Source organism: Patella vulgata, chromosome 2, assembly GCF_932274485.2.
Source record: "Patella vulgata chromosome 2, xgPatVulg1.2, whole genome shotgun sequence".
NCBI classification, from domain to species: Eukaryota; Metazoa; Mollusca; class Gastropoda; family Patellidae; genus Patella; species Patella vulgata.
Window position 1 is genome coordinate 51,879,895 of NC_065880.2, and position 27,742 is coordinate 51,907,636.

General features: G+C 34.5%; 2 protein-coding genes across 3 annotated transcripts; one reads left to right on the top strand and one right to left on the bottom strand.

Annotated features, from left to right (window-relative positions):
• The first annotated feature begins 262 nt into the window (after window positions 1-262).
• Window positions 263-8,826, top strand: LOC126810330 (tRNA methyltransferase 10 homolog A). The gene is made up of 7 exons (XM_050535329.2): window positions 263-564; window positions 1,567-1,732; window positions 3,020-3,091; window positions 3,901-3,972; window positions 6,506-6,652; window positions 7,848-7,953; window positions 8,525-8,826. The coding sequence occupies exons 1-7, from the start codon at window positions 362-364 to the stop codon at window positions 8,788-8,790; spliced, it is 1,032 nt and encodes a 343-aa protein (XP_050391286.1). The 5' UTR covers window positions 263-361; the 3' UTR covers window positions 8,791-8,826.
• Window positions 8,827-9,524: 698 nt separating this feature from the next.
• LOC126810329 (protein TBATA) lies at window positions 9,525-27,088 on the bottom strand. 2 transcript variants are annotated; one of them, XM_050535328.2, is made up of 8 exons: window positions 26,974-27,088; window positions 18,586-18,794; window positions 18,047-18,295; window positions 14,456-14,703; window positions 12,755-12,836; window positions 11,477-11,663; window positions 10,913-11,049; window positions 9,525-10,775 (listed from the first exon to the last, which is right to left on the bottom strand). In XM_050535328.2, the coding sequence occupies exons 2-8, from the start codon at window positions 18,791-18,793 to the stop codon at window positions 10,597-10,599; spliced, it is 1,290 nt and encodes a 429-aa protein (XP_050391285.1). In that variant the 5' UTR covers window position 18,794; window positions 26,974-27,088; the 3' UTR covers window positions 9,525-10,596. The 2 variants fall into 2 exon arrangements, with proteins under 2 accessions (XP_050391285.1, XP_050391284.1); XM_050535327.2 differs by lacking the exon at window positions 26,974-27,088 and adding an exon at window positions 22,603-22,644.
• Between the last annotated feature and the right edge of the window lie 654 nt (window positions 27,089-27,742).

Sequence of the window (27,742 nt, forward strand, 5' to 3'; positions counted from 1 at the left end):
CTAAATCTGGGATGAACAAAGGAACGTAATTATGAGGAGTTTTTGTATTAGATAAGGCCATTTTTTTTTTCGGAATCTCCCAGTTATCTGAAATAAGCACTGCGGGAATTTTTGTGCTATGCATTATAAACAAGTCGCTCCGTTATTAAACGTACATTACATACATAGTCATAGTATTTTATAGCGTTATTGGGAAAGGACAACTTCTTGCGCGTGATAAATTTAGCAGACGATGCTTGGAAATATCGCGAGAACGCTGAAAATCACACGAGATTGAAGATGTCAGCCTCCATTGCCAACATGATTTCGGATTATAATCATTAATAAACAAACATATTGAGTTATAAGATTGTGAATTGAAATGGCTTGTTTGGACAAAAACACGCCTGAAACCGAAAAGACGCCTTCACCTACTCAAATTGGTGAACAAATGAATTCAGATGCACCACATCAAGAAGGCACTGATCAAACTGAAATTGAAACGGAAGCAAAGCCGCTTTCTAAAAATCAACAGAAGAAACTGAAAAAGAGAGAGAAGTGGTTGCAGTTAAAAGCAGTGAAAAGGTTTCATTAAGATGTTCAGTTACATTGTTCAGACGTTCACAGAGACTGGCACGCGACCGTTTAGTAGTAAAGAGTTTCCCAGTAAAATTGACTGGGAAGCGATTTTATTTTCGACAAGATAGGACAGTTCTTGAACGTATATACAGGGCGAGTGTAATGAGACCTAGGTTCAGAGCTGAACTACAGGTTGGCATGCGCGTAACTTGACTGTTGGAATTCAGTAGCTGTCTGTCAAAATTTCCCTCATAGTGTCGTAGTTGTCATAGCACACATATACCTGTCTTCATGACTAATAATAGCTTAGTTGGTGCAAAAAAGTAGGACAATAAACCCCATTTCATTCATTTATTCATTCATTCAAATTACCTACTATTGAAAGGAGTATTATGGGAGATGAGTTGACAGTTGTCGCTAAAATAGTTAAAAAATGAATAACATAATTAGAATATGCTGAAAATTTCAGTCAAATTGCTCCACTCTGAACCAAGATATAGATTTTAAATTTTAGGCTAGCCTCGATCGTCATTACTTAAGTCAGTACGATCAAAAACAAAGTCTCGATTATCCATTTTTATGTTTAATTAGTTTTCAAAAAATGTATTCCAATCGGCTAAATATTGCAGGCTAGTGATGGCATCGAGAGTTGATTATGGTCTCGATAAGTTGATAAATGTCTAATTAATAATTTAGATAACATTTCAAGCCTAAAGAAAGACCTGCAATAAGCAGATTTAGCTCTTTCATTATGTATGTTTATGAGATTGCTTATAAAGTGCCATATTCATGAAACTTGTAACTATTACTTTTTAAAGGTAACGTCTAATTTCAATTTATAACAACAAATTTCTTGATAAATTATCCCTTTTTTATGAGTGGCTCACAACTGTAGATCTGCTACTGGTTAAGTATGGTAATGCTTTAAATTGCTGACTGAAAGAATATACAGTTGACAAAACTACTAGGTATTTGCATGCAATGTGTTCTCTTTTGTAATCACTTCAGGGCAGGTGAAAAAAATAAAAGAAAGAGAAAGTATGCTGAAGCAAGAGAGAAGGGTGTAACTTTGGGTCCAACTAGAAAATCTTTAAAAAGAACAGGGATGAAAGATTCCCAGTGTAAAGTTAGAGTGGTGATTGATTGTTCGTTTGATAACATGATGACCTACAAGGTAATAAAATAACTGGGCATGATTTGCAGTTTTTATACTCCCGTTCTTCCGGCCAGCCGGCCGGCTAGATGCTAAAGTTAAAATCAGATTGACTTTAAATTTATACACAGTGTTTAAGATCATGAGACGAAGAAGCTTATTGATTTTCGGTGATTTCCGATAATTACTGCCAGAGTTATGGCCCTTGATCACTTCAAAAAATCTTGTGGACACTCTAGAGGCTAAAGTTAATATCTGATTGACTTTAAATTTATACACAGTGTTAAATCTCAATCAAATGACAATCTCTAGTGTCTGGTTATCCCAGTCTATACCGATAGTATTTATCTCCAGATAAGAATATGGCGTCACTGTTTGACATGACTTGTGGAATATGTCTAGCCTCGTTCTTCGAGTCCCTTGTTACACAAATGGCGCTGAAACGCATTATGGGACACGATTCTTATACCAATAGTAAAATGGTTATTTTGTCTTAAACATTGGATGTCAGAAGCCCATCTTTTCCCGGTTCGTATACCAATAGTAAAATGTTTATTTTGTCTTAAACATTGGATGATATTGCGTTAGAGACTTAGCTACTTTAATCCATACTAATATGTAGACCTACCAAGATTCATTATTTAACAATTACAGTATTTTAGTTTGCAAGGGATTCATTGCCAAATCGCTCAAATCACGTTCAGAGACTTTAAGAGGCACTCCCCCTTTGACGATCTTTACCAATTTACCATATTTGAACCTGCCACAGGGCATCTCTCTCATAGTTTAGCTCAGTGAAATGTTGTGTATGATACAACTTATAGCTATGAGGCCTAAACCAGTCTGTGTTTGTTAGTCACACATTATCCCAAATTTTCATAATTAGATGAATTAGAGAGAGAGAGAGAGATAGAGAGAGAGAGAAATGGGGTTTAACGTCCACTCCACTCGACACAAACTTGGTAATTTCGGGACTAACACATGGTTTAATTTTATTTCAATAATTCGCTTGCGCGTAGGGGTCTTTAGCAGTGGGAGGAAACTGGAGGGCCCGGAGAAAACCCACAAGGTTGGACAGGCGTCCCTACTCCTTGTCACGTACTTCCGGGGATTCGAAACCATGCCAGTTGACTCAGTGACAGGCTTTATGATACAGCGAGCACGTGCTAACCATTTGGCCATCCACCCCCCCCCCCCCAGATGAATTTGAGATTAGTTATGAATAAGATGTTATATAAATTACTCAATAAAAGAACATTACAAGTATTGTGTAAGTTTTCAATTTATAAAATATATTATTAATTACAGGACATTATACATTTGACACAGCAGATACAACACAGTTATGCAGCCAACAGAAGAGCGCAAAATGCTCTTCAGGTAAAATAGGTTTTGAAACATTCTAATATGGCTATGGTTACAGTAACAAAATTGTCATACAAAAAAAACATGTACTAAACAGGAGATTAAGGAAGACTCACACATGTAGTATTGTGGCTTTCTGTTTTGAGAATAATATTAAATTAAATGTATGGGGTAATTTAGTTTTCTATAATATCAATTGGATTGCCTTATCCATGTTGTAACACAAGTCTTGATTTGTATTCTCAAACCAGTGCATTGCCCTTCTATTTTGAAATCAGTCCCAGCAGACATAATGCCACAGTAAACACGAATGCTGAAATCAATGGCAATTTCACTGTTAAAGGAGATATGGTTGATATGGTTATATATTCTGATTTACCATAGATAATGCTAAATTGATCCACTTTTAGAAAATTCTTGGTGCCCATGTTCAAGCACTACCCTTAATTAAAGAACGTATTAGTGACATCATCAATACTAGTGGACATGGTATCCTCAAGCTTAAAAATGTTGATGTTTTTAGTAAAATTATCAAATTTGTTTATGTTCTGAGTATTTAGTAGTGCCTCTACTTTTTCCGAATGTAATTTACTAGTTCTGGTTCTGCTAGTTAAGCCATAAAGACAGTCTTTAATTTAGTGTGACATTTAAACTGACGCGACTAGAAAGGTTTAAATACTAATAGTTGATTCTTTTGTTAGAATGTAGAAAGAGTTGGACCATTTATTTTAATAGTCATAGGACTCAGAAAGTACAGTGTATATAAAGTATTTATTAAATCTAAAGTTTTTTTGTTTTTTTGTAACAATTTTTTTATTTTATAGTTTTATGTGAGTGGAATAAATGGTAAATTAAAAAAGAGATTAGAAGGAATTGGTGATTACAAAGGCTGGGATGTAAGTAATAATTACCTATATATGTTGTTATACACCCACATTGAAATGTGGGCGTATATTGTAGTCGCCCCCGTCCATCCAGCCTATTGATTTTCAACGATTTCCAATAATTACTGCCAGAGTTATGGTCCTTTATCACTTTGAAAAATCTTGTGAACGCTCTAGAGGCTAAAGTTAATATCCGATTGACTTTAAATATATACACAGTGTTTAAGGTCATGAGACGAAGAAGCCTATTGATTTTCAACGATTGCCAATAATTACTGCCAGGGTTATGGCCTTTGATCACTTTGAAAAATCTTGTGGACACTCTAGAGGCTAAAGTTAATATCCGATTGACTTTAAATATATGCACAATGTTTAAGGTCATGAGACGAAGAAGCCTATTGATTTTCAACGATTTCCGACTATTACAGCCAGAGTTATCACTTTAAAAAATTTGTGGATGCTTTATGACCATAGTTATCATCTGATTGATTGTTTACGCCTATATTGTTTCGATTGACTTTGGCTTGATACACAGAGTTTAAGGTCTTGAACAGCTAAATCCATGATATTAAATTTTGTATACTAAACGTTAGCATGGGCCAAACAAATTCTAATGATTTTCTGATAATAACTTAACGAGTTGTTACTCTAAAATCAGGTTTTAGTGTATTATAAATGTTTCATTACCGACAAAAGTAAAAATATGTGACAACTCTTGTTGACTGCACAGACAATTTAGCTGCTGTGGGCGTATGTTTCGTTGCCTAGCAACCTTTCTTTAATAAATATTAGAAATGAGTTACTGTAGAAAATAGATACCACCAACTTTTATTCTGACCCATTCTGATACCTTGATACCACTGTTATAGTGATTATTAATCCTGCGCTAATATGTATAGTTTATATAAACCCTGGCTTGGGTATTAATTATCTAAACAGTTGAAAAAGGGCCCTGGATTAAAAACCTCAAATTATCTACACAGTTTTGAATAGTGTGTTGCTTAGTGATTATTTTTGGGGATTATTTTTGGAACACTGCTTCCTTCTCACCCCAACGGTAGCACAGAGATCCACGCTATCCTGCACTATTTCAGGGATTCTTCTGAAATTGACGAAACTTAAAATATAGGTTTATCTCCAAAAGATCTTGGTTGCTTTCAATATTGGCATTTATCGTATAAAAACTTCATGGATTATGGCCCTTGATTGTACGAAAAATCACGTTTTTAGCTTGTGGGCATTCTAGAGGTCACAATTTTCATCTGATTTTGATGAAACTTGAAATGCATGTTTATAACCCAAAGATCTTGGTTCCTGTCGATATTTGCGCATATCGGATCATAACTTCCTGAATTATGGCCCTTGATTGTACGAAAAATCGTGTTTTTAGCTTATGGTCCCTCTAGAGGTCACAATTATTATCCAATTAAAAAAAATATTTGAAAATATCACCGTTAGACCGTAATAATGGTTGTATTCGAATTTCATGAAAATCGGACCAAAACTGCCGGACAAAATAGCCGGCCCTCGAACACTAATAGTGTAAAAATATGGTATATCAAGGTTGTGGACCCTCTTGAGGTCACAATTTTAATCCGATTTTGATGAAACTTGAAATAAATGTTTATAACCCACAGATCTTGGTTCCTGTCGATATTTGCGCATATCAGATTGTAACTTCCTGAATTATGGCCCTTGATTGTATGAAAAATCGTGTTTTAAGCTTGTGGTCCCTCTAGATGTAACAATTTTGATCCAATTTGAAAAAAACGTTGAATATATGACCGTTACACCCTAAGGATGGTTGAGTTCGAATTTCATGAAAATTAGACTAAAACTGCCGGACAAAATGGCCGCCCCTTGTACGTTAATAGTGTAAAAATATGGTATATCAAGTTGATGAAACTTGAAATGCATGTTAATAACCCAAAGATCTTGGTTGCTTTCGATATTTGTGCATATCGGATCGTAACTTCCTGAATTATGGCCCTTGATTGTACGAAAATCGTCTTTTTAGCTTGTGGTCCCTCTAGAGGTCACAATTCACTGTTACACCGTAATGTTGGTTGAGTTCGAATTTCGTGAAAATCGGACGAAAAGTGTCGGAGAAAATGGCTAACCCTCGTAGGCAAATAGTGTAAACATCTGGTATATCCAGGTTGTTGACCCTCTAGAGGTCACAATTTTGATCCGATTTTGATGAAACTTGAAATGTATGTTCATAACCCAAAGATCTCGGTCCCTTTTGATATTCACATATATTAGTCCACATCTTCCGGGATTATGGCCCCTGATTGTTCATTCTCTGTCCATCTCTTGCAAAATGTGGCCGTATCGTGCATAGCAACTGCTTGTTATCTTTTAAAATTATTTATTTTATGTTGAATTATTTTATCATTCAGATATTTTGTTAAGATTTAAGAACTTCTGAAGACAGTACTATATGAAAATTCTTTTTGTAATAAAAATGAAATTTATTGTACTTTCTTCTATAGAAAGATTATTATATATTGTAGTGCAAGTTTATTTGATTTATTTTTAACAGATTTTTATGAAAGAAGAAGGATTTATGTCATTATTTGATAAAGAGAATATTATATACTTATCTAGTGAATCACCTAATATATTATCAACAATAGAAGATGATAAAGTTTATATTATTGGTGGACTGGTTGACCATAATCATCATAAGGTAATTGCAAGTTTCAATACTGTTAAGTATCAAAAACAATATGGATGTTAGGTCACATGGCAATTTTTTCTCAAATTTTGCATACAATCACCTGTACTGCAAATATTGAAAATATATCAAAGCTTTACATTAAAATTTAGTTGGAGAGTGAAGAGTTCAGTTTAAATGCATTTAGAACTTGAAGTTATGTCTTTGATTTATATAAGATCCTGCATACCAAATCTGCTCATCGTTGTTTGGTTTCATTGTTGTAGAATTGCAAATGCATGAGAAAAATAGAAAGAAAAAACTATAGCTAGGAAGCTACCCCACACAGCTAGTAAAAGATGTTCACATTGTAATAAAAATCCCTTGAGTGATTATGTAAATGCTCTTTTGCAAGGTTCTTAAACATTCATTAAAGATACATTATGGGAGATTCGATAACGAGTTGGCAGTTCTCACTATAATAATTAAAAACTAGATAAGGTAAAGGCAATTTGCTGAAAATTTCATTCAAATTGATCCACTATAAACCGAGAATTAAGCGAATAAAATTTCTGCCTAGCCTCGGTCATCATTACTAAAGTCAGTACGTTAAACAGCATAGTCTCGATTATCCAATTAATCGTTTAATCGAGAAGGAAAGTTATGCAGTAAATCGGATCACAATCCACTTAAGATCGCAGGCTAGCGATGTCATCTAGAGTTGATTATGGTCTGGATAAGTTAATTAATGTCTAATTAATAATTTAGATAACATTTCAAGCCTAAAGAAAGACCTGCAATAGACAGATTTAGCTTTTGCATAATGTATGTTTAACTTGTCACGCTTACAATGTTCTGAACTAGGAATTTTTACCTGGCTGTCTATGTTTCATATAAAATGGTCTTAATAATCTGGGTCTGTCAATCAGCCAGTGAACGGTCAGAGAGTTGGTTTAGCTTAGCACAACTGATTTTAAACCAAGAGGATGCAACTCCAATGGCATATTGAAGAATATCCAAACAAATATAAGCAGTCTTATTTTAAATGGATATAGCTTATGAAATGCAGCATAAAGGAATAGTACTCATGTTATTTTTTTACTTGCCTAAGAGGGGAATTTTGTTGCCTAATCTTAACTTTTACATTCGTCAGGGCCAAGCTGGCAACCTTTGAACTCTATCTATTATGTGTTCATTCAACTGTCTAACTGTTAAAACTATATTTCAGGGATTTTGCCATAATCTTGCAGAAGAGAAAGGCTTTCAACATGCTCAGCTACCTATTGGAGAATATATTGACATGAAAGCTAGAAAAGTTCTTACTATTAATCATGGTATGTAAGTATTGAAAGAGGCTCTCATCAAACAAATGCATACACATTTATTCCAACAAATAGAAGATATTTCAAGCAAAATGAACTAGCTAATTGTTTATGTCCTATAGGGTCCTCTAAACCAGTTCAGTCTGTGCAAGAGAATAAGTTCTCGAACACAAGTTTTATCTTGACTTTCAAGTTCCAACTTTAGAAATTCCTATATTTGTAGTTATCTCCATTCTGTAAACACTGACCTTCCACTATAATTTTCTGCTATTGATGACATGAACAGCATGTGAAGAAACAATAATGGTATCAGCCACATTTTTTATCATAAATATTCTTTCCAGACATATACTAAATTTAATTCGGTAAATGCATGAATTATGAATAACACCTGCCAGGACAGCAGTGCTTCTACTTGAAACTGCATCTTTCACTCAGACATGATTGAAATGATTAGTTCACATGAACATTGTATGTAGAAATATAGGGAAAACCATGATGCTCTATGTTCTGTGGTACAATTGTTGTATCGTTTAAACTTACTGATCATTTATTGAAGTACATGTTTGTTTGATCTTTCCAGTGTTTGAAATCTTGCTGCGATATACAGAAAGCCAGAGTTGGGAGAAAGCCTTTTTTTCTGTTTTACCACAGAGGAAAGGAGCAGTGGTAAAGAACTGTCACAGTTATGAACAAAGTGAAATGGAGAAGGATGAAGATACTAATGAAAGTTTAAGTGTCAATGATAATGCTAAAGAAACAATCAGTGACATTTCGCAACACCCTGATGTGACAAACAAAGATGATAATATTTGTGAGCCAGATCTTAAAGAGGACATAGATACATAATAATAATTGTTCTTTATAATAAATCAAATTTTATGATTTGGTGTTTTACCATGGTTAATTAATTCGTAGATCTTTGTTTTAAATCAAGTCAGGGTATGCTTTCACCTCCCTCTTTTTTGAAACTTTACTTTTGTTGAACTTTAAAGAGGTGTAAGCTCTTTGGAGTTCTTCAAGAATTGTTAGGAATATAATTTTGACTGACCTGAATTGACTACACAGACAGTTACTGCCCGCATATTCAGCTATATCTGACATGAAATAACATGATATCATATGGGGTTTAACGTCCTACTGTTCTGCACCAAGAGCATATGCCATACAGTGTGCTATGAGTAAGCTTACTCTTAGGTACTTCTATTGAGAATTTTGTTTAAGTGCAGGGAAATAACTCATAAGTAAATCTAATTTTAGGGAATCTTCGTTCTAAAACAGTATATGAAATTCCCACTGTCACAGGTTCTTTTACGTGCACACCAATGTGTACACAGGACCACGATTTTTCATCCAATTCGCAGTTCCTGCAACCTGCTCATTCATTTTACGTGTTTTACAAATTTTGATGTGATTTTCAGAGTGAAAAATACTTTAATATTAGTATTTCTACATTATATATGAATAAGAAATTTTCCATTTGACAAGGGCCTGTGATTAAGAAGACATAAATGGTTGTGGATGTTTGCAGGTGTTGGTCATAGAATTATGACACCATGAATTTTAAAAAAAAACCACATCAGTTCTCACAAAAGCTTTATGCATGATATGTATAAATCTATTTACAACAATGATTTAGCAAGGAACAGGTTAATATATACATTATATACAAGTACACAGGCAAAGGGATATCAATTTTCACAAACGAATAAAATACAAATTTGTTAATGTTCAGGAATTTATTTTAGTCGGAGACTAGTAAACAGCAAACATATTAAAAGGATGATATAAGAAATAGTATTATGTAGTTATTATACAAGTAAATATAATAATCCATGAATGATGTGTACTTTCAGATATCACAAACTTTTATTAATGATATCTATACAAAAAAAACTCTTTTACAACAAATACTGGATGGTAATAAATAAAACTATTATATATATATACACAACACTTCAAATATACACAAATAACAATGTTTACAGTACACAAAGTAGATTGATTATTCTGAAAAGAATCTATTTTGAATTATTAAATGCCCTTAATTAAAATCGTTACAATTTCGTTCAGGTTATTTTTGATTGTCACTTAGAATCATACACTTAATACATAGACCATGCTTTCCCATAAATTACCACTCCTGTTTACATACATAGACAATTTGTTAAGTCAAGAAATTCACACGATCTATACCCCTGACCTAACCTAATAAAAATCTGATTTTAATCATAATGCCTTTTATTATATCTAATCTTAAACAGGAAGACCAATCATTGGTTTTATTCTAAAAGCACTGAGGTTATAAAAGCAGGATGCTTCGGCAAGTATCCGGTTATAACAATAATGGGATACTTGTTGAAAGGAGGTGACTTTAGAATTAAACCGGTGATTAATCTCCCATACAAATTGTGTTCTGTTTAATGTGTTCCTCAATCCCTAAAGATTTTATATCAAACCTAAAACATTTTAAAGTTGGAAATGTGCCTAATTATTTTTATTGAAAGTAGTTAAGATAATTATACTTCTTTTATTAAAAAACATAAATCCACTGCACTATGAAAACACATCTGATTTAACCATGAGAAATATTTTCTGTGACGAAGACAAGCAAATGGGTTTAGATTCAGTTAAAAAGCTGAAGCAATTATATTTCTAAAATGTGTTCTGGCTGACTGAATTAAAAGGATTCCATGTTCCTGTAGGTTGTGATGTACTGTTGGTGTTCATCATGTCACCAGTTGGAAGCTGGGCTTCTAATGGTTGGAACTGACATTGTGGACCCTGTGTAGCTGGTCGAAACACTTCAGTAGACGGTGGTTGTACACCATTGTCTATTGATAAAAAAGAAAGAAAATTGGTAGGATACGCCCGATTTTATACTATTTTACTATTTGAATGAAGGGCTTTACGTTCTGGGAAAAGTAAGAGTACTATAAAAGCTTTCAATACGTTGGAAATGAAAACTTACTATCGTCGGTATCTGTAACAATTGGTTTTGAAGCCAGTGGTGGATGTATTCCGGCAGGCATTTCTAAAATATCGTCTGCTCTTTGTAATTTACTTGGAGACCATTTCTGGTTTTCGTCACCATTTTCTACTATTAATCTGAAAAATGAAATCCAATAAACAATAAGTTGGTTTAACCGAGATTAAAAACTATAATATAAGAGTAAAATCCGTTTTGTAGAGTTTCTACTGACGATTCTCGGTAGTTACCTCGGCCTCATCATCACCGCAAGAAAATGGCAGAACCATTTCATTCGGCATTTATGGTACTCGAACTGCCGGTAACCACCGTAAAAGTTTCGACCCCGGTGCAAACGGTGCTAAATCTTGGCATAAAATTATATAAGCGTTTTTGGCACTAACGTCCTTATTAGCTTACCAGTATATTATCGGCTAGTCAAAAAAGCATTCAAGACACCGGTCGCGCTTCATGGTGGAAATTCGTGAAAGACCACTGAATTCTTGTCACATAATAAAACCTACTTAGGATATTTTACCCGCAAATGTTCGTTGATAAAGATCTTACCTATCTATTTTACTCTGTGTTCCTGCGAGTCTAGCATCACCATTAATTAGACCATTACCCTCATTTATTGGCGGTAAAAATGATTTAGCTGGATCTTCTTCAAATATCTGTACAGGTTGTTGTTGACCGTAATATTCTTCTTTTCCCACCATTGCTGCTTTTATTAAATCCATAACAATCGCTTTTTCTGGAATAATAGAAATACGTCAACGTTTACAAAAACAATTCTTATGTTGTTTTAAAGATGTCCTTAGAAATTCTGACATGGCCAGCATATTCCTCGTAACAAGCCGAGAATAAATTGAATTTTTAACTTTACAGAGGGAGGGACTGACATCGACAGCGTATATTCTGTCGAATCTTACGAAAACCGAGGTCCAGTGTACACAATTGGGCTTGCGTAATGAGAGAGAGAGAGAAATGGGGTTTAACGTCCACTCGGGACTAACATCGTTTAATTTTATTTACATAATTCGCTTGCGCGTAGGGGTCTTTAGCAGTGGGAGGAAACCGGAGGACCCGGAGAAAACCCACGAGGTTGGACAGGCGACCCCACTCTTTGCCACCTACAACCGGGGATTCGAAACCACGCCAGTCGACTCAATGACAGACTTTATGATACAGCGCGCGCACGCTAACCATTCAGCCACCCCCCCCCCCTCCCCCGTACGTAATGAACGCTTGACAGTTGGAATTTGAAATAAGAATAGGCCGTAGCACCGCTATCCGGGCAAAATTTCCCTTATAACACACTGTATGCCGGTCTTCATTAGAAAAGCAAGACATTAAAGCCCTATCATTTCATAGAGATTCAACCAGTTTTCGGCCGCTGCTCACTTGTTGTAAGGCATTACATATCACTGAACAATTCATCGTCTGTACAAAAAATAAATTTTACAGTGTATTTTGCGTATGTTTTCCAATCGAGGGTTTTATATTCAGTATGTCGACTGTCAAAGAAATAGCTTTCAAGAGAGCATATGAATAACTAAAGAATTGCCTTGCGTTTTAAACCAACGTTAATAAAGTACGTGTAAACGACGACCAAATTGAACCTTGTCACTGGTATATGTGAGATAGATGTACTTTGGTATTTTAATATTAAAAATATTATATATTTCATTTACCGTTGACATTGAAATTTTGGACTCTGTGATGTGTATTGTTGTATATTGATTGCTTGATCCAGCTGCATCATCTATTAAATCAAGAAGCGAATGGCTCCTTGACCGATGATTTAAATAGTACACGTACAATTGGGAAACTGGTGGTACTTACCCCGTTCACCAGCAGAACATAACCAGGCTTGTACAGCATTAGTATCTTCTGTTTGTAATATCTGACATAACATGGTCAATACCTGAACAAAATGAAGAAAACAACATTATTATTAATCTGCCATCGCCACAGAATAGTTAAACACATATATTTCTTATATAGAACACCAATAGGCCAATGGGATATCAAGACCATAATATGGCTAAAATTCGTTCAAATGTTTCGAATGTTTTTTTTTTATACGCCCACATTTTCATGTGGTCATATATTATTTTCGTTGCCCCTGTCCGCCCGTCCAAAATTTGTTTTTTGTACGCTCTACAGGTCACAATTCTTATCCGATTTTGACGAAACTTGAAATAAAGGTTTATCTCCAAAAGATCTCGGTCCTTTTCGATATTGGCATGCATCTGATCGAATCACGTTTTTAGCTTGTGGAGACTCTAGAGGTCACAATTTTCATCTAATTTTGATGAAACTTGAAATACATGTTTATAACCAAAAGATCTTGGCTCTTGTCGACATTTGCGCATATCGGATCGTAACTTCTTAAATTATGGCCCTTGATTGTACAAAAAAATCGCGATTTTGGCTTGTCGTCCCTGTAGGGGGCAATTTTTATCCGATTTAAAAAAAAAACCTTCGAATGTATCACCGTTACACCCTAATGAAGGTGGAGTTCGAATTTCGTGAAGATCGGACCGATACAGCCGGACAAAATGGCCGCCCCTCGTACGCAAATAGTGTAAATATATGGTACATCAACGTTGTGGGTCCTCTAGAGGCCACAATTTTGATCCGATTTAATGAAACTTTAAATTTATGTTTATTTCAAAGATCTTGGTTCCTTTCGATAATCGCGCATATCCGAAATAACTTCCTGGATTATGCCCCCGGTTTTTCGAAATCTCGCATTGTTAGCTCGTGGACCTGCTAGAACTAAACAATTTGTATTCAATTTAAAAAAAAAATGGTTAAATATATCACCGTTACACATCAATGAAGGTTGAGTTTAAATTTCTTAAAAACCTGACCCAAACTACCGGACACAATGGCCGTTCCTTGTACGCAAATAGTGTAAAAGTATGTGATACCAAGGTTGTGGACAGTCTAGAAGTCACAAATTTTATCCGATTTTGATGAAACTTGAAATGTATGATTATAATTCAAAGATCTTGGATAGTTGCGCATATTGGACCGTAATTTCCTGGATTATGGCCCCTGATTGTACGAAAAATCACGTTTTTATCTTGTGGACCCTCAAGAGGTCACAATTTTTATCCGATTTTAAAAAGCGTTTAAATGTATCAACGTTACACCCTAATGGCGGTTGAGTTCGAAAATCGGACCGAAACTGCCTGACAAAATGGCCGCTCCTTGTACGCAAATAGTATAAAAGTATGTAATACCAAGGGTGTGGACTCTCTAGAAGTCACAACTTTTATCCGATTTTGGTGAAACTTAAAATATATCTTTATATCCCAAATATCTCAGCCCATTTCCATATGCGCGCATTTCAGACCCTAAATTTGTGAATTATGGCCCCTGATTGTACGAAAAATCGCTTTTTTTTAAGCTTATTCTCTATCCATCTCTTGCAAAATGTGGGCATATCTTGCCTGGCAACCGCTAGTTTATTGTTGATTTTGTTCCATCGTGCAATTTGGCCATATATCGTGTAATAAATCCAATGGTTCTTACCATATTTTCGATATCTGGATCTGAAGAAATGTGTTGAAAGCCGCCAGCAAAGGGTGTTCTTTGGCCTCTTCTGGAGGCATGGCGTGACATTGCTCTAGACGGAGGAGGGATAATACGACCAGTGTCTCTAGAATACATAGTTGTTCTTGGTCTATCTTCTTCACGTTTAACACCTACTACATTATCATCACCATTTAGTTGATCAGTAAACATCTTTAACTGGTCTCTCCAAGATTCTGTCACGGGCACTGATGAAAAGAAAATATAGTAACTTACGTACAATGTCATTATCAGGTTGGTTCTTTTTTAAATGAAATCAGCGTTGGAAATTAGATATTTCACTATACTGTAGTTATATCAGAGATTTATGCAAATTTAACTCTCAATTTACAAATTGGTTTTTAAGTTGTAACGAGCGCTATTTAGAAAAAAAACACACTAAGTAGGTTGGTTCTTGGATAGTCAATAATGAGGTGAATTTGTGGTTATTTTGAATATTGTATTACATCGAATTAATTACATTTATTGTCTTGTTGAAAGTTCACATTGACTTAGACGAGTGTAGGTATTGTGTTACGTTTTATACGCCCACATTGTCATGTGGATGTACATGTATTATGTCGTCGCCCCTGTCCATCCGTCCGCCCGTCCACTATTTTGTGGACACTCTACAGGTCACAATTTTTATCCGATATTTAGATATTGGCAAGTATCGGACCATAACTTGATGGATTATGGTCCCTGATTTGTTCGAAAAATCACGTTTCTAGCTTGTTGACACTCTAAGAGGTCACAACTTTCATCTGATTTTGATGAAACTTGAAATGCATATTTATAACCCAAAGATCTTAGTTCCTATCGATATTTGCGCATATCAGATCGTAACTATTTGAACCTGTAGTCTAATGACGTTTCAATAACAGTTTATTAAATTCAGAATGACAATTATTATCCGATTAAAAAATAAATGCTTAAATTAAGTTAAATATACCACCGCGACACTATAATGTCGGTTGGGTTCAAATTTCGTGAAAATCAAACGAAACTGCCCAACAAAATGTAATGGCCGCTCCTTGTACGCAAATAGTGTAAAAGTATGTAATACCAAGGTTGTGGACCCTCTAGAATTCACAATTTGTATCCGATTTTGATGAAACTTAAAATATATACTTTTATCCCAAATATCTCAGTCTCTGTCGATATTTGCGCATTTCCGACCATAACTTCCTGGATAATGGCCCCTGACGTTCGGAGCAGAACAGTAGGACGCTAAACCCCATTTCATTTCATGGCCCCTGATTGTACGAAAGGTCGCCTTTTTAAAGCTTGTTCTTTATCCATCTCTTGCAAAATGTGGGCGTATCTTGCCTGGCAACCACTGGTTTATATTTCTGTCATGGTAAACCCCTACTGAAGAAGATACCAATGGTTTTCCAACCGTGTTGCTTGTTCCGGAGGGTTCCGATAACAGTTCAAGCTTCAGCACCCATCAAATGTAGGTCTACCAACATTTCCACTGTCGGTTGTGTTGTAGTATTATTGAACTCGGGTTAATAATACCGCGGACCTGGCAAATTTCATAAGCAATAAATGTGTCAGATCTGGCATGAAATATATTGTAATTAATGGAATTTCCCAATAAGGCCATTCTTGTAGAACGGAAACTATAGTTACACGGCTGATGGTGGCAGATTGGAAAAGGTGAGCGGTAACATTACGACCCATGAAAAATTCGTCAGACTGGGTGCGAAAAATAGCATTATAAGAAATAAAGAAGAAATTATTTGCATGTTCGGCAGATTATTTCACGGGGGAGCTTAGTCAGAGATAAACAGCATGTAAAAACATCGCACTATTTGAACCTGTGTCTAATGACGTTTCAATAACAGTTTATTAAATTCAGAATGACAAAAGCTACTCTTTTCTAAGAACCATGGTTTTTTTGTATGTAGCGTAAACAACATCATATCATATATAAATTTAATTAAACCTTAGAGCGACCACCTCCAAGTTTATTGTTTACCAAATTTCATTTCAAACCATTGCAATGGGACGTTCGTGTCAGCGTGACATATACAACAAAAGATCTATTTATGAAGTGATAAGTAATATTATAAACAGTATGTTGTTCAGTAAGTTCAACACATACAGACCATGTTAAATCCGCTCTAAATGGCGAACATTCTGTACATTATAAAATTAATGTTTAACGCCATTTGACAAATTCTAATTTAAGTGATGACTACTCTTTTCGTAAAAACTGCACACCTAACCATAGAAATTAAAATGATCATACATAAAGCCCCATCCAGACAATCATAAAAACATCAGCATATTTTGTTTGACGTTGTGGATTTTCGTCCACACGGTTCGACATCATTTGACATCTGTATGACCATTAACAACAGGAGTTTGAATTTCAATTCATATATACATACACCATACCCTACTAGACAATATATTAATATGTGTCATCTATTTATTTGGAGTTGGGGCGGGGGACATCAGCCTTACCGTTGGCTTGTTTATCATTATTTTTTTTTATCAGAATGTATGATTCCATTTCCCTTGGGGAGTTGGGTGGCCGAGTAGTCTAGCGAACAAGTTGTAAATCATAAGGCCTGTCATCTTCGATAGAAGGCTTGACTAGATCTTTAGATTATACCGAGAGAAGATTTGTCATTGTACAAGTTGTGGGTTAAATCCCAAGTGTCTTCATGACAAATAGTAGGGTCATCTGTCTAATCCCGTTGCCCCCCCCCCCACACCCACTTCTTAAGGCCCATGCTCGAAAGCGGATTATTCAATAACTGAAATTAATTACCCATGTTAGTTGGATAGGAACTGGGATTTGGATGGCTTAATGGTTAGCACGTGCGTGCTGTATCATAAAGTCTGTCATTGAGTCAACTGGCGTGGTTTCGAATCCCCGGTTGTACGTGATATGGAGTAGGGTCGCCTGTCCATCTTCGTGGGTTTTCTCCGGGTCCTCCGGTTTACTCCCACTGCTAAAGACCCCTACGCGCAAGCGAATTATGGAAATAAAATTGAACCATATGTTAGTCCCGAAATGACCTAGTTTATGCCGAGTGGACGTTAAACCCCCATTTCTCTCTCTCTCAATCTCTCTCTCTCTCTCTCTCTCTCTCTCTGTGGATAGGAACTAGTTAGTTTCAAGTGCACCACATGTGATTACATTTCTCCCCAATTGTATCCACGTGTCTATATCCTATCATTCTACATTTTTGTGATATCTTTTATAATAATATTGCTTCATTTATTGTTTACGATATGTATTTTATCAACAATAGCCTATCAAAGTCTCGACAAATAGAAAATCTTACATTCATATACACAGATTATATGGTTATCAATGGACCTTTTGGTCATTTCATATATTCTGATTATTTGCTAATGAACTACCCCTTTCATTTTTGGTCTATATACATAGATTTATAATGCCTACAATACTAGCTTTTTCGGCTAGTTGTCGGGAACAACGGCGTTATTTTTCTCTGGTAACAAAAAGTGCAAGAACCTTACCATACAACCAAATTCGAATGTCTAATGATTATTTTATTCAATATTTACCTAGTCCGACTTTGGGCACTGCTTTCTCTCTAAATGGATAACTATTTAATCCAGTGAAGTAATTTAATCCGGCCACAGTATTTGTTGAATGACGTTGAGAATCTACGTTAAGTGAATTAACGGGTATACGCCCATTCCATTTGCTTATTTTTGTTGAGTTATAATTGTTCGGCGGAAATGGTAGACTATATTTTGGAGAAGCAAATATTCCATCATCGTTCACTGAACATATTGGCACATCTAATAAACCTGTGTGTGAAAAAAACAACAAAGTAATCATAAAGTTATTCATATTTTAACTTTGCTTTATAACAAAATACAAACGTACAGCCTACGTCTTTTACTGTTCATTTATTTATACCACAAAGAAAAGGCAGATCTAAAATTATTTTAACGATATAAAACCTTATAAACGATCAAAGATCTTATAAACAATTCGGTGAAAGCTGGAATTGTGGTGTGTTTGGTTTTCTGTGTGTTTGGAAACCCGTTTGTTGCATAAATTGGCAGAATACCTTTATTTTAATTGGTTTACATACCTTTAAAATGTCTAACTCGACTAGGATGAGGGTTGTGTCTGGTGAAGAACTGACTACGACTAAGTTGACCAAAACGATTTCCTCCTTGCGTTGCTGGACGCTGCCGTAAAAAACTATCACTGGCAACTGGTACACCGTTAGATATGTTATCGCGAACAACTAGTCCAGCGGGTCCTGTATTCGGACGAAAAACTTCTGAAAGACTCATCCTGTAAGATACCAGAAACCATTAAAATTATTGAAACTGTTGTAAGAGACAATACACCTTAACATACATTAGGAAAGAGCTATATCTGCCTATTGCAGGTCTTTCTTTAGGCCCGAAATTTTATATAAACTATTGATTAGGCATTTATTAACAAAACATAACCATAATCAACTCTCGATGGCAACGAATTCGTCCATGGCCTGAATGGCTATTGATTAGGATCGATTGTGCCCGAATTTTATTACACTGAGTTTTTATTTTAAGAAACGCTTTACAATCTATATTGTCTTCCCTCAGTAAGTTATTTACCAATTTGAGTTACCGTAAGCATTTTCACAAAAGTAGTTCCAGATCTACTGTGTCTAATTGATAGACTGTCCACCTAAGAGTTTTAAAGTGCTCGTATTCAATCCACACAGTTAAACTTTTGACCAATTTTCATCAAATTTCCAAGAATATTAAAGGGACAATAACACTCTTGCTGGCTTGAAAGCTCCAGAAAATAAATAATATCTCTATCTAAGTACTAGATGTTTAAGTGTCCTACCTGTTGTGTAAATTATCTATTACATCCTATTTTACTTGTCCAGAGGGTTCGAAAATATTTTTAAATCGAAGTTTCATTTGAAAAGGTTTACGTTAGACGTTTCAAACCATTATGTTGAATATTTCAAAATTTTGAAATAAGGTGTGTTAAGATGAAATTTGTATCATCAATTAATTGAAATATTCTAAAATAGTACAATTTGTTGACCAGAATAAAGATTGGGACATATCATTCAGTTACAACAAGAGTGGTATTGAGCCTTTAAGTATTATCAAAGTTTTTTTTGTGTGCAAAAGTAAGATTCTTTAGTCGACAAACTCTAATGTTATGGAATGTGTTCTTCATTACGCAATTACCAGTATAACATGTAAATATTCTGTTTTTTAACTCGATGTCAGATTGGTATGAACTTTGTACACACTGTTTAGATAGGGTAGAGTGGTTTGTTTGTTAGAGTATTTAATATTATCTTTTGTTTATCATTCTCTTATCCTTTGTTCAACTACCAGTTATATTCACTTCATTATTAAATATACAACGATAAAGTCAGAAAAAATCAATCAATCACTTATGGCACTGAAAATCTCTAAAATAATGACCCTTCCATGTTATTATCATAACAGTCAGTGTAGAAAAGTAGGACGTTAAACCCCAGGAGTCAAAATGAAATGAAATAAATTGGTTAAATTTTGATTAAATTTATATTTATAATATATACTTATTTAAAGGGGTATACTATTATGTAAATAAAATGTATTCTATAATATGTCGTTTATTAGTTGGAAATAATAGACCGCGGTTTGCAATGTATTTATACAATACAATATTGCATAAATTTTGGATGAGTGGTCTTAAATTAATTCAAATGATATTGTGCCTGTCAAATTTGTGTCATGTATGAAGAGAATATTTTTCGATATGAGTAATTAGATATCGTTACATTGGCGATATAATCGCTGCAACGCATCATTAGGTGACATGATCACTCTCATTTTATCACATATTATACGATACACTCTAAGCAGGGCGTAATCTAGCGTGGCCTTAGAAACCAAAAGCACTGAAGATACTAGCAGTAATAAATTGTTATTATTAACCATAACTGAATACCAATACTATGCCATGTCATCGTAAATAAACAAAGGAAATAAATAAATGAAGGCACATTGTCTTCTCCCATAGAGCATTTTATTAATTGGGTCTACATGTACATGTGTTATGTTTAACGGTATGTCAGAGGAGAGGTGTTTTTCTGCACTAAGTCTAAGGTTTTAAGTTAACATACACGGTCGATTAATATTCCATAAAAATAACACGGGGTCGTAACATTACATTTATTATTATTTATATTTAGGTGAATTGAAACATGTCAATACATAGGTTTTCAATAGAATCTTACAAATATTATAGTATATAGTAGTGATAGTAAATTGTACACTATTATTATCATATTTTATTGTTACATGTACTATAAGAATTCTTCAATATGTTTACTGAAACGAACACCATAACAATGTCATAATAGTATTACAATTTCTGTTTTTCGAGCTTCGGCGTTGTATATCGCGTGATCTTTACACAATAGGAAGCAGTCAGATTAAAACATATTCGACAATAAAGTACATTTTCATTATTGGACCGGTATTAGATCAATACTTCTTCTTGCAATTACTACTATGTATACATCAATCATTTTTTATTGAATGAAATAGACACGAAACTTACATCTAAAACAATGACAACTATCACTTGCCATTCTGTCTTTAAAATTTTGTGAAATGAGAAGATCAATATGAAGAATCCTTCAGGTGTAACATAAAAAACCTTTGGAAATGAGTTGTATCACGTGCACGATCCCACCCACCACTACTTATAGCTAACATGGATCGGTATAAGTTAAAATTTCTACAATAAAACGAATTTTGCTATGCTGAATAAGTATTCAATTACATTTCGTCAGTAATGACCTTACCTCACACCCACGGGCGAATTGTTTGTCATGTTAATGGGTTTAAGACTGGAATATTGAAGGAATACGGTTTATGGAGAGACTTCCACCATAAATACATTTAGATGCAATAATTGCATGTCTATAAATAATAGTTGTTACAGACTGTTTAATCATGTAGATTTAATACGCAAACATGGTCACGCAATCGTCTTTAAGACTACCCTGTGGGTTATATGAAATCTCAACATGCCCCTAATTGATATTTACAAATAATCGATTAATGCACAAACGAGGAACTTTTAGAGAGGTTTTCTCGAAAATGTAAAATAAAAAAAAAAATGATTTGTAGAATTGGACGTAAAGTCCTGTAGATAAACAAGGCAAAATATGTATTGACGCTACTGACAAAGCTGATGCACTGAATAAATATTTTGCTGAACAATCAAATTTAGAAAATTCAAACGACGACCCACCATTTAGAAACCCCCAAATTCAAGGAGTCTGAAATACGAGATATTATCACACCATTTGCAGTAGGTAAAGCTGAAATACCAGCCTGTATAAATCATAAAAATCATTTACAAATCTGTTCAACTTTCTATAAGAAAACTCAGTATTCTCAGATCAATAGAAAGAAGCACAATATATTGCGCCTATATTAAAGAAGGGTACATCATCGTCAATTATTAATTACCGTCCAATATCCCTATTAAGTTCCATTAGTAAAATATTCGAAAGGTGTCTTTACAATTTTCTTCTTGATCATAAGATACTAACACCATTCCAATCTGGTTTTATTAAGAAGGACTCCACAGTTTGTCAACTTCTTGATCTATATGACCAGATCTGTAAAGCCCTTGACGAAGGTAAAGAAGTGCGATCTGTGTATTTCGATATAGGTAAGGCCTTTGATAAGGTCTGGCATCGAGGTCTTCTTGCTAAGTTTGACACTATCGGTATATCCGTGGCAATATTTATAGGCTTCTAGAAAGTTACTTATCAGATAGACAACAACGGGTAGTTTCTTCAAACTCGTCATTGATTCACGCAGGAGTACCACAGGGATCAGTATTAGGCCCTTTACTTTTCGTTTTCCGTTGTCTACATAAATGATCTTGTTAACGATATAACATCAAATATACGACTTTTCGCAGACGATACGTCGCTCTATCTTGTCATTGAAGACCCCGTTTCATCTCAAAGAATTTTAAACTCCGATCTTTGCACAATCAGCAAATGGGATTCTACGTGGAAAGATGCCTTGATTATTTCCTGAATGATTTTTTAGTTGAAAATACTTGTTTTACTTACTGCATCTTGATTGACGCTATGTATCTTGATTATTATTACTACCATTATTATTGTACACTGTGAAAACTAAATATAAAATTACAGTGAAAATAACGTTGTAAAAATGCCACTGCATGTTTTTATACTACAAAGTTACTGTATTAGTGCGGTAACATGGGATTACTGTAAAAATTGGTAAATTAACCATAAAAGTGTAGTTTTACAAGTTAGAGCTGTATTTTGTTACATGTAACTATGTTTGTTAACATACATAGATGTATGTTGTATTTTAACTGTTTTTATGGGTAATTCTCTATTCAAACATGTTTAAATACGGGATTTGTGTACAATTTACAGGAAACGTGTAATTGTACACATCTCGGTGGCTAAGTGGGTAAGACGCTGGCTCGCTAGCCTGGAGGTCGAAAGTTCATCCAGATTTTCCAGTGTGGTTCCCCCTTGTCAGTGATGCAGGCCGGACAAGGATAGCTGCCTAGTCGTTCGGATGGGACGAAACACCGAGGTTCCGTGGACACATTGGCGTGCACGTAAAAGATTCCTATTAATCTGTTAAAAGTATGTATATATTTAAAGTTATACGTATACTTAAAATACAGTGTCCGATTTGGAACATCACATGGTTTGTTAACTTGAATGCATATGAATACAAGGCTTATGTAAGATTACATCAAACGTAATATAGAAATACAACCATATTATGTCAGTTTACATTATGTAAACTGTATATTAACAGAAATGCCATTTGAATTATTATTTTTACAGCAAATTGTAAATTAACTGTCAAATAGTGACCACATCGGTTATTCCCTCTTCGGCCACATGTAAGATTACATCAAACGTAAAGTAAATACAACCATATGTCATTTTACATTGTATGAGCTGTATATTAATAGAAATGCCATTTGAAATAGTATTTTTACAACAAAATTGTAAATTTACTGTCAAATAGTGTTCAAATCGGTTATTCCCCTTCGACCACATATCGAATTTTGTGCAACATATTTACTGTTATGTCAGTCAGATTAGTCTATTTTAAAGAAATAGGTTATTCAAAATCTGATTGCACCTAACAGGCGTATGGAGACAGTGATATGCCATACATTGGCTTGTGTGGGACATGTTGCTTCGTGTCACGCCCCCTACTCTTTCCATTGTAAGAAGCAGAACAGTAGGACGTTAAACCCCATTTTATTTAATTTCTTTCCAATATCTAATGAGGTTTTGCATGCTCGGCTGAAAGGTTAGCATAACTTTATGTGTTCGCCAGGATCGAACCTAGGACTACTTAGCCGAGTGGGGAAAAACACATTCCCTTTAAAAATGTCACCTTTTCAAAGTATATTTCAGGTAAATATACGCTTCGAATTGTATTTTTACTGTAAAATGACTGGTAGAAAGTTGCCAGTAAAATCACTGTATTTTAACACTGACTTGTAAATGTACTTTGCCTGGATAGCGGCGCTTCGGCCTACTCTTATACTGAATTCCAACTGCCACGGGGTCTTTTACGTGCACGCCAATATGTAAATGGAGCCTCGTTTTTCATCCCATCCGAACGACTATACGTTATCCCTTCCAGGCCCTCAGTTCTGCACCACTGTCAAAGAGGAATCACTCCGGAAATGGGGTTTAATGTCCTACTTTTCTGGTAGTCACGGTGACTCAGTAAGTAAGACGTTGGCTCTCTAACGTTGAGGTCTCGTGTTCGATCACTGCGTTGGCCGAGAAAGCTCATCGGGAATTTTCCGTTGTGATTACTCTTTACAGTGTCTGTAAATAATTTATTACGGGAAATGGATTAATATGAGTTCCGGCTTGTTTTCAGATCTCATAGTTAAATATTGTATCTTTATAGTATGTAAATATTGATTGAATAAATATTGTTAAGACAAAAATAAAGTCCTATTCCCCAATCCCATTCAGACAACCTGAATAAAATATTGTTTTTAAAAAAAAGTCCATTTAATCTAATACCAATAGGCCTACACAACCCAGTTTGTCAAAAGTAAAGTGTATTATTCCACACACGCTTCGTTGTATATACGATACTTACGTCTATTATTGTACATACATCATAATATAGCTTAGGTAAATTATTTTCTGAATATTAAGCGATTAACATATTGTTGATGATCATGTAAGTGTACTAAGTGTAAACATGAATCCAATATTATAGTCATACCGAATCAATTAGGATTGATCCATATACAGGATCTAACTCAATCAATTATATATTTCAGCAAGTAAATTATCAAAGGCACTTTTATAATATTCAATTTTAATAGATACTGCATGCAAATAGATGTTAGCGATTTGGTGCGACTTTGCCAATTGGGATCTTCTTCTCTCTTTTTTTTAGATTCTATATATTCTACCCCACACCTAAGTTATCATTTGAATACCAGTTGTCAACAGATTTTCTCAGTACATTCAATATCTAATTATATACATGTTGTTCTATCGTAACGATAAAACCTACACCCTAGCTTGTCCAGCAAACACAGAGGTTATCATTGAAAAATCAAAAATGCGCTGGAAAATTTCATTTGGGGTCACGCCGGTATTCCAGCATACCTATAATATACTTATAGGCAGCTGAAATCCGGAGATGGTGGCAACACCGCGGTTCAGAGGCCTAAAATGCGCAAAATATAAGACATGAATGCCTAAATTTGATTTTCATTTTTCTTTACATTGGTCATCGAAACCATATGATTATCTACGGGAGGTTATCAGGTAGCATACAACCAGTTGGTAATACCTTTAACACGTGGTAACATGTTTTTCTATATTAAATACTCGTCAAATATAATCTATATATAAACGTGATCAAGTGTGACCAAATAATACAACAATAGACATATATTAACAATAGACCGTAATTTATCGATACACGTATATAATAGTTTTTAACACTAACAACATATACCAAACCTTAACAAACTTTAACGATACACACATTCCAATTTCTCAATTTGATCCAATCAATAAAACTAAAACTTTAATGATATCCAATGCTTTAAAACTAATCATGATATAAATTAGACCATGAATTATTCTGTATATAAACATTTTACACCTTTTCCTCGTTTTTATTCTGGATTTTGAACATTTGTACTAATGTCTTATAATTACAAAATAAATTTCATATTCAGTGAATTTTATGCACTTGAATGTTAAAAACTGGTTTGTATATACACACGTTATATTGACTTTTAATACTATGATATGAAAACACGTTTATTGAAAATCCAGAATCGATACACGGTGTCACATATAATATCTTCTTTACTATTCTTGATATAAAAGGCCACTTATGCGTTAACGTCATCGATTCAATTCAAATAAATTGATTGATGGGAATTGGCATATAATCTATAAGATTTTTTAATTTAGTCTACTTGTAAAGTTTTTGTACCACAAGTAATCACCACCTATTTCAAACCTGATTGTGACTTGTTGAACTATTCTTACACTGTTGACGATTTGATTTTGCAAAAAAAGATGCGCAGAAAGTTATATCTGTTTTGTATAACTTTAAATTATTCTCGTGTTCAGACTAACGTAATGATATAGTTACAGGACAGTGTCATTAATATTACATAAGAACTTAACGGCCCAGTAGTCCTTCAACACCTAAATATTTATCACCGATCAATTGAAATGAAGGAACCATGATATATAGAGATTGTTTACCGCTTTGTATCATACAAAATATTCACTTTGTCATTATATAAAATATTAATCATTTTATGAAGTCACCGATGTTTGTTTAATGCACCAGGAATATTTGTTTAATACAGGTTAACTGGAGTAGCAGTTATGTCACAAACGATCGAAAAATCAATACCAAAAGCATTTAGTTAGATTTATAGATTGTATATCCAGTTGAAGATATTGTCATGAGTTCAGATTTATTTCCCTAATATTGGGTAGTTACCCTTTCTGTTCATACACATTCAATTTTTCCTTCAATTAATTGACGAAGAAATTGAACGTGTATGGAGGACATTGAAGGGAATTAATTGAAACAATTTAATTGAATCAATTAACTGACGGATCAAAGTTCTTTGATATTTATTGACGACTCGTCAATTAAACTGACCGTGTGCAAGAACATTGCTAGTGCCAGAGATGCTTTCAGGAAATTAAAGCGACTTAAATCAAATTGTTAAATGTACTTTTTATCTTGTAACAAATATCGTATATACCACATTGTACCTTTCATTGCCAAAGATTTCCAAACGGTATAAATGTAATATTATTCTTCCACTCTGTTCTGTAATGATTTCTATTCAAATATTAACATTACTATTAATCCCAAATAAATAGTTTACTAACCCTGAAATATTAGAAATTAATTTGGCTTACCTGTATTAGTTTAGTTGTCTCGAACAATAAACACGATGAAACGGTAACCGTCCTTTAGAAGCAGACGACAAGCTTTCAAGACACAATTCCCCTTTTTGTAGCTTAGTAACCAAGGACGCTATATCTATATCCGGTGAGTGTACACTACATTTAACAATACGCACACGAGGATTAATGTTCTAATCGGATAACACAGAAATCTAGGTGTGCGATAACATCAAGATTACAACGCTTGCATAATAGTCGTAAAGCAGATTTATTATATTATAAAATATACATACATATTTATTCTGCTTGATTAGAAGCATTTGACTCAAAACTAGTAATTAGTCCACAACAACATTCTTGAGGAATAATAAATTTGATACTGCCATGGGGATTATAAGATCTTAAAATGAAATGACATTTATGGATAGTTGATTTCCTCTGTAGGTGATACCAGGATAAAAACCTGGATTGTTCATTTCCGAAAAATATGTAAATATGAACACGAGACGCCATTATGTACTCAGTCTGTCTATTCCAACTAGACGTTACTATAGAACCCCGAAAGGTCACCTCTTTTAAATTCTTACAAAATGATGGTCTTCGATAAAATTAGTAAGGAGAGGAGAGGCAAATCCAATCGCCCAAAGGATATGGTCTCAAACCAAACAAATTTGCTGGGGGTGTGAGTGTGTGTGTGGGTGGGTTTGTGTGTGTGTGGGGGGGGGGGGGGTGCTCCCAAACCATCCCCAGTTTTGCACTATTACTCAGTTGCTGCAAAAAG

Coding starts and splice junctions, on each gene's coding strand:
- LOC126810330 (XM_050535329.2), top strand. CDS start 362: ATGGCTTGTTTGGACAAAAACACGCCTGAAACCGAAAAGACGCCTTCA. Junction 3,092..3,900: donor GAGCGCAAAATGCTCTTCAG/GTAAAATAGGTT, acceptor TTTATTTTATAG/TTTTATGTGAGTGGAATAAA. Junction 3,973..6,505: donor GTGATTACAAAGGCTGGGAT/GTAAGTAATAAT, acceptor TATTTTTAACAG/ATTTTTATGAAAGAAGAAGG.
- LOC126810329 (XM_050535327.2), bottom strand. Junction 18,296..18,585: donor TCGAGTTAGACATTTTAAAG/GTATGTAAACCA, acceptor TTTCACACACAG/GTTTATTAGATGTGCCAATA. Junction 14,704..18,046: donor AGTGCCCAAAGTCGGACTAG/GTAAATATTGAA, acceptor TCTTTTCATCAG/TGCCCGTGACAGAATCTTGG.